Source organism: Chrysochloris asiatica, unplaced genomic scaffold, assembly GCF_000296735.1.
Source record: "Chrysochloris asiatica unplaced genomic scaffold, ChrAsi1.0 scaffold00055, whole genome shotgun sequence".
Taxonomy (NCBI): Eukaryota; Metazoa; Chordata; class Mammalia; order Afrosoricida; family Chrysochloridae; genus Chrysochloris; species Chrysochloris asiatica.
The window spans coordinates 7,828,238-7,835,970 of NW_006408573.1; the positions used below are offsets into that span (position 1 = coordinate 7,828,238).

The 7,733-nt window shown below is 43.1% G+C and overlaps 1 protein-coding gene across 1 annotated transcript in view; it reads left to right on the forward strand.

The window, feature by feature from the left end:
• The window catches only part of GINS3 (GINS complex subunit 3 (Psf3 homolog)), a 16,131-nt gene extending 8,658 nt beyond the window's left edge, over positions 1–7,473 (forward strand). Inside the window, exons 2-3 of the mRNA XM_006863628.1 lie at positions 4,279–4,512; positions 7,243–7,473. Of these exons, the coding sequence (XP_006863690.1) occupies positions 4,279–4,512; positions 7,243–7,473 (465 nt within the window). The remainder of the gene's footprint in view (positions 1–4,278; positions 4,513–7,242) is intronic.
• Positions 7,474–7,733: the final 260 nt, after the last annotated feature.

Genomic DNA, 7,733 nt, shown 5'->3' on the forward strand with positions numbered 1-7,733 from the left:
ATGGGCCTAGAAGCCCACGGCTGCGCTGTCCGCTCTGCCCTGGCTTCTGCTGTTGGTATTTTCCAGGTAGGGATCTCATGCTCTTCTTATTTGATGGTTGTTATCAGGCTGCTAACCTCAACGTGGGCGGTTCGAAACTACCAGCCGTTCTGCTCCCGTAAAGATATACAGCCTTGGAAACCCTGTGCAGGGTCTCTATGAGTCGAAACTGGCTCCATGGTACTTAACAACAACAACAAGGTATCTGTACCTGCTTTTGAGATGACGCCTTTTAAATCTAATGGGATGGCAAACCACGTAGCAAGAGGCCCTAGACGAGTAAGGCATGCCTGCAGATGGAAGACAGGAGGTTTTCCTGGCGAGAACTGCTGCATCCTGAGTAGTTTCTGATCCTGAATGTACCCTGTTCACCTCCCTAAGAAACCCCAAAGTCATGAGTATTGTCTGTGAGTTCCATGTGGCCTTTTATGGAGCCCAGATGTGAACCAGAGCTTTGGGAGGGATGGTTGTTGTCTGAATAGGGTGAAGAAGATTGTAGGGTGGAGGGATGTCTGACTTCCACTCATAGGAATTGGCCTTAGGCTGATTTTGAGTTTGATTCTCTTTTCCCCTTGTGAAGCCAGAGGAAGTCAGACATGGCCTGTGGAATTTCTACCAGCTGCTCAGCAGGACAAAGATGAGGCTTTCTACTCCAGTAAAGACTACAACCTCGAAAACGCTATTGGGGTCACCACTACCACCACCACCACCAGCATCGCTATGAGCTAAGCACCACCCTGGGTATGGGGTGATACAAAAACAGCAGGGAGACTATGTCTGACTTCCTCTGGCTTCACAAGTGGCAGAGACAAACTCAAAATCAGCCCAGGGCCAATTCCTATGAAACGGAGGTCGGACTGGAAACGTGGTATGATGCTGTAGGATAAGCACTGGGCCACAAGGTTGTTTTGAACTGCTAAGGTCAGCAGTTCATACTCACCAGCCGCTCCTCAGAAACCCTATACTGGGTCACTATGAGTTAGAACGGACTCAACAACACTTAACAACAATTCAAAGAAAGTAGAAATGTTTATTATACCTCCAAAGTTTCTGCAGTTGGACAAATTTTTATTTATGTTGGTTAATTAGAAAACTTACCCCTGTGGACTATCTATTCATTTGGCATAATACAAGGGGGCTTCAAAAAGTTTGTGGGGAAATTCCATTATCTTTTTTCCCTTCTAGCATTATGATCTGAGAAGATGCTTTGTAGTATTTGGATGATTTAAAATTAACGAGGTTTGCTTTGTGACCTAACATGGTCTGTTCTGGAGAATGCTCCACGTGCACTGGAGAAGAGCATGTTTTGTGTTGGCTTGAGTGCTCTGTGTATGTCTGTGAGGTCAAGTTGGTTGATTGTGTTGTTTAGTTTTTCTGTGTCTTTGTTGTGTTTCTTCTTGTTTTTTCCTTCATCAAAAGTGGTGTATTAAAATCTCCTTGTTGAGTTGTCTGTTTCTTTCTTCAGTTCTATTAGAATTGAAGAAAGCATCGGTATTTATTATGGTTTTATCCTCTTGTTCAATTGAGCCTTTAATCATTATGCCTCTTATTACTATTACCTTGATATATTTTTTTTTCCAGCCTTTGAATTTTAGGCTATTTTTGTCTTTGTAAGATGTGTCTCTTGTAGACAACATATTGAAGGATCCTGTTTTCTTATCCATTCTGTTACTTGCTGTTTCTTGACTGGTGCATTTAATCCATTTACCTTCAGTGTCATTATCAATAAGTATGAATTAATTGCTGTCATTTTGTATCATTTTCTGCACTGAGTTCATTTTGTGTGGGTTTTCCTTTAATTTTTTTCGATGTGATTTCTTAATGCTTACTGAATCTTTCTGATTTTCCTCTTGTTTATTTTCCTGTGAAGGTATATTAATGCATTAATTATACAAAAAAATTAAAGATAAAATTAATTTATTAATTTCTTCCTCAGTTTAGCACAGTCTATTTTCTCTTGAAATTTACTTGACTTCCTCCTCTTTTGGAAGTGCTCTATCTATACGATTCCCTCTTTTTGCTTTGTAGTTGTTTTCATTGTAAGTTGACCTCTCTGGTTCCCTACTTTCAGTCTTTGGGTGTGTGTTACTTTAAATGCTTCTGTATCTGAATTGTCCTGATGTTGCACTATAGGATCCACAGGGTGCGTTTGAACCACAAGGTCAGTGATTCAAACCCACCAGCCGCTCCTTGGAAATCCTCCACAGGGTCACTGTGAGTTGAAACCAACACAACAGCACTTAACAGCAACATACCTGAATTGAGTTTTGGGGTGATGTCATGTTTGTTCATCTCAAATTGTTGTCTGCTGCTGTTCTCAGTCCAAAGAGCATCCTTTAGTGTTTTTTGTAAATTTGGTCTGGTTACATATTCCTTTAATTTCTGTTCATCTGCAAATATCCTTATTTCTCTGTTGTAGCTGAGGGACAGCTTTGCTGGATATATATGATTCATGGCTGGCAATTCCACTCTCTTTTCATTCAATTTTTCCATGAACTTTTTGAAGACCTCTCACATTTAAGGAGCTCTGATAGCGTAGTGGTTACAAGTTGGGCTGCTAACCTCAAGGTCAACAGTTCGAAACTACCAGCTGTTTCATGGGAGAAAGATGAGACTTTTCTGCTTCCATTAAGATTTACAGCTTTGGAAACTATACGGGGTTGAACCAACTCCATGGCACACAACCAACCAAGCAACCAACCAACCGTAGTTCTTTAAGCTTATATTCTGTCTCCCTATGTGGTGAGTAGTGTCTAGGATCTTAAAAGCTTATGAGCTGCCATCTAACATAGGACTGTTGTTGTTGTTAAGTCCACTCATAGCAACCCTCTATGGGGTTTCCGAGGAGTGGCTGGTAGGTTTGAACTGCTGACCTGGCGGTTCAAACGGACCTTGTGGCCCGGTGCATTATCCTGCAGTGCCACACCAGGACTCGCTAAGGTATGACTGGTTGTTAAGTGCTGTTGAGTTGGTTCCAACCCATAGTGACACTGTACAGGGTTTCTGTGGAGTGGCTGGTGGGTACTGGACTATGTGTGTCTGAAGCAAAAGATAAAGATGGAAACCTAAGAATCAGGAAAGAAACTAATTAGCTTCATAGACCATTGCCTCCTCCCCTTTGAGACCAGAAAGTTTAGATGGTACCGAACCACCACAAGTGAATGTTCTGGTGAAGAACACAATAGGTGAATGAATCCTGGTAAAAGGGAGAAAAATATGGAACAGAACTAGAAGTTTAGTTTTAGTTTTTGTTTTTTTAAAGAACCCAGACTTACTGAACCTATTGAAATTAGAGGAGTCCTCAGGATTATGGTTCTTCAATCAAACCTTGAATTAAAACTACCCCCTGAAAGCACCTTTAAACTAAGCACTAATTTAGCCCTGGGAGTAACCCACCAGCTGCTCCACAGGAGAAAGATGCGGCAGTCTGCTTCTATAAAGATTACAGCCTTGAGATCCTGTGAGACAGTTCTAATCTGCCTACTAGGGTCACTGTGCATCAGAAGCGACTTGATGGCACTTTAGACTTAGGTCTAAGAACAAAGGGTCAAGCACCAAATCCACTGCCATCGAATCAGTTCCGACTGATAATGACCCTGTATAGGGTTTCCAAAAAGCAGCTGGTGGGTTAGAACCTCAGATCTTTTGGTGAGCAGTCTAGTGCTTATCCTTCCTACATACCACACTTGAGGACAGAGAAAACTGCTTCTTAGGATTTCTGAAATGATAAATTTTTACAGGCGCAAACAGCCTCATCTTTCTCCATTGGAGTGGGTGATGGGTTTGAACTGCCAACCTTGTGGTTAGCCGCCCTGTGCTTAACCCACTGTACCACCAGACTCCTTAAAGAGTCAGCAATTATTTTAAAACATAAATAAGAAGATTGAGGGGCAGGGGGATTAAATATATGGAAATGAAACAACACAGAATTAACAAGAATGTTGATACAATGTGAAGATCATAATGTCTAGAAACTGGAGAGGGAACACGTTTTTCCATGTATGTTTTCACCCAAAATGAAATTAAAGTAAAAAATGAGAAAAGGAAACTTCCCCCTGAGACTAAACTTTGGCACACACAGTTTATTTCTTCAAGTCACAAGCAGGTCTTCTACATTTGACAATCGCTCCCCAACAAGACCACTCCACATTGCCCAGGATGTGTGTATTTCCTGTTTATATCACACATTTGCTGTGTTATCTTGTCCGTTTTAAAAATCTGTCCTCTGGTTTGATGCAGGGCTCAAAGCTTGAAATCCCCTTGTGGTTGGCTAAAGGACTTTTTGACACCAAGCGGCGGATCCTTTCTGTGGAACTTCCCAAGATCTATCAAGAGGGTTGGAGGACCGTGTTCAGCGCAGATGCCAATGTGGTGGACCTCCATAAGATGGGGCCTCATTTCTATGGGTTCGGCTCCCAGCTCTTACATTTTGACAGCCCAGAGAATGCAGATATTTCTCAGTCTCTCCTGCAGGCAAGTAACTGACATCAAACCCATGGTGCTACACATGTGTCGGAAGGCAGCCAGATGATAGCGTTCACTCTTCCCGGGGGAGGGGATAATGTATGGTTTATAACTTAGATCGGTATTATTTCAGGTCAGCCTAAGTTAGACCGTGTCTGCCAGTTATGTAAACATATTAAATAGGACTTGTCTCCTCTTGCTCATGTGTCCTTGTTAAGAGCTGGGACCAGGAGGAAGCCCAGAAATGAGAAAGGGTGATGGTGGATTATGGTGACAAGGACTTAAACACACAGTCCTAGCCCAGTGCCAGAACTGTTAGAAGTCCATGAGTTGTTTATGTGTGTGTATGTTGTTGTTATTGTTAGCTACCAGAGTCCGCCCCCAACTCATGGCAACCCCATGAGCTACAGAGTTGTTGTTGTTGAGTGCTGTTGAGTTGGTTCTGACTTACAGCGACCCTATATAGGGTTTCTGAGGAGCAGCTGGTGGGTTTGAACCACCAACCACCCATCCTTAACTGCCACCCAGAATAGGACTGCTTTATAGGATTTCCTTAGCTGTAAACTCTACAGAAGCATGCACCAGGCCTTTATTCCTTGGAGCTGCTAGTTGGGTTTGAACTGCCACCTTTTAGGCTAGCAGCCATTCACCAGACTTCTTGTCGTTCTGGGGTTAAGACCTGGATCTGCCATGTATTAGCTGTGTGACCTTTCCAGTAATCAATTTTTCACCTATAAAATGGAGATGAAAATAATGTCAGAATTATAGCGCTGTACTGAAAGTATGCAATGCCATTTACTAATGGGTAACATTACCGTATTATGCATATATCACCATCCTTTTCAGTATAACTCCATTTTAACTTTACATAATTATATTTTTTTATCAGTATTAGAAGAAACCATCTTTTCTACCTCTTGAGCCAAAAGATTTTTATTTCCTCATTAGAAACTTTGTAAGAGCTTTTGCTTCAAGACAGGTTTGCTCCCTGGGCTGTGTTGATGTCCTCCATCAGGCATAAGGGTTGTTTAGTCTAACAATGTGTAACAGTGTTGTTTTTAATAGAAATGTTAAACAGAAATTATATTGCGATCCGTGGAGAAAAGAGTCAATTACACCTCCTAGTGCCACCCCTGTGTCAGAGTGGAACTCTGTTTCCTAGTGTCGTCCGTCAGTGGCCGAAGTAAATTACTAGACCATTCCTTCAAGGCACCTCTGGGTAAACTGAAACCTCCAACCTTTCAGTTAGCAGTGGGGGTTGTGTGCCGTGGAGTGGGCTCTGACTCATAGCCACCCTGTATTAGGGTTTCTGGGGCTGTAAATCGTTACAGGAGTAGAAAGCCTCATCTTTCTCCTACAGAGCAGCTGGTAGTTTCGAACTACTCACCTTGGGATGAGCAGCCCGACTCGTAACCACTATGCTACCAGAGCTCCTTAGAGCATGTTAACCATTTATTATACCCAGAGACGCCACATAGACTATAAGCAAATCCACTGTCATTGAGTTGCTTCCAATACATAGCATCTCTGGATAGGGTTTCCAGAAAAAGAATGACTCTGTACGGGAGCAGACAGCCTCATCTTTCTCCTGCAGAGCTACTGGTAGGTTTGAACCACTGACCTTGAGGTTAATATCCCAACACCTAATCCACAGTACTGCCAGGGCCCCTTACAGAGACGAGGTTGCTATTAAGTGCCATTGAGTCAGTTCTGACTCACAGTGGCCCTGTGTGAAATTTCCAAGGAGTGGCTGATGGATTTGAACTACAGCCTTGAAGTTAGCAGTGCAGTGCTTATCCTGCAGCGCCACACCACGACTCCTACGTTGTTAACTGCTGTCAGGTTGGTTCCAACTCACAGGGACCCCGACATTAGATTTTGGAAGCTTTAAATCTTCATGGGAGCAGAAAGCCTCATCTTTCTTTCTTGGAGCAACTGTGGGGCTCAAACCGCAGACCTTGTGGTTCAAAGTCCAGTGCTTACCGAATGGAGCCACCGTGTTCCCAGGACTTCTGTAGAAGAGAAAAACACAAAAAAACGATTCTAGAGCAGTTCAAGCTGATGAAACTTTTGAGCAGCAAGCTAGAAATAAGAAAAAGTCACGTGTCTCAGAACATCCCTAGGGTAGTTTATTAGTGGGGATTCCGCTTTGTTGTTGTTGCTGTTAGTGAGTTGTATTGCTGTGTGTGTGTGTATTATTTTAGTGACTTTGTATCTTTTTCCACCACTGCTTTGAAGTGCTTTAGCTTCAAGTTATTAATATATCAGGCAGTGTCTCCATGAAACAGTTAAGAAACTGAAGCAGGGTTTGGGCTCTGAGTTCTGCAGTAAAGCCACACCCCTAGGTAGATCCCTCCTGCTCTCAGACCCAAGAAACGAAAATGCCATCCAACCATGTCAAAGACTTTTCTGATTGAAAACTGATGTGACTGCTGTATGGACTTTGTTACTGATAACAATGATCAGTAATGGTTTTCAGGTGTGGCTCAGTAGGATCGACGACTAGACTGTTGCAAGATCAATTTGAACTGCAGGTAGCAGTTCAAACCCACCCACCACCCCTCGGAAACCCTATACAGGTTCACTAGGAAGGCACTTAACAACAATGTAAAATCGTTTCCCTGAGTGGTAGAGGAGACTCAGACCTCTTTCTGATCACTTCAGTACGTAGGTGTTAAAAAGGATCTGGCTTTGTGGGATGTGAGCATCCCTGATTTCTCTTACTCCTTTCTCCTTCAGACATTTATTGGACGTTTTCGCCGCATCATGGACTCCTCTCAGAATGCTTACAATGAAGACACGTCGGCGCTGGTTGCCAGGCTAGATGAGATGGAGAGGGGCTTATTTCAAATGGGTCAGAAAGGACTGAACAACTTTCAGTGCTGGGAGAAGGGACAGGCGTCTCAGATCACAGCCTCAAACCTTGTTCAGAATTACAAGAAGAGAAAATTCACCGACCTGGAAGGCTGAAGGCCAGGAAAACATGGAACTGCCCCTTGTACATTGAGGCTGTCCCTGATCCCATGAGCCTTCTAGGTCTTTCCACCCTGTTGACCCCACAGCCCCGGCCTACTTAACTCAAGAACCCAGCTGAAGAGAAAGCCAAGTCCTTCCTAAATAAGGCTCATTACTGCATACAGCCACTAACCACCACAGTAGACTTAGAACTGGGAGTTCCTTGTGCTTGGGAAATTGGACAGCTTCAGACATCCAGTTTCATTAGTGCCAAG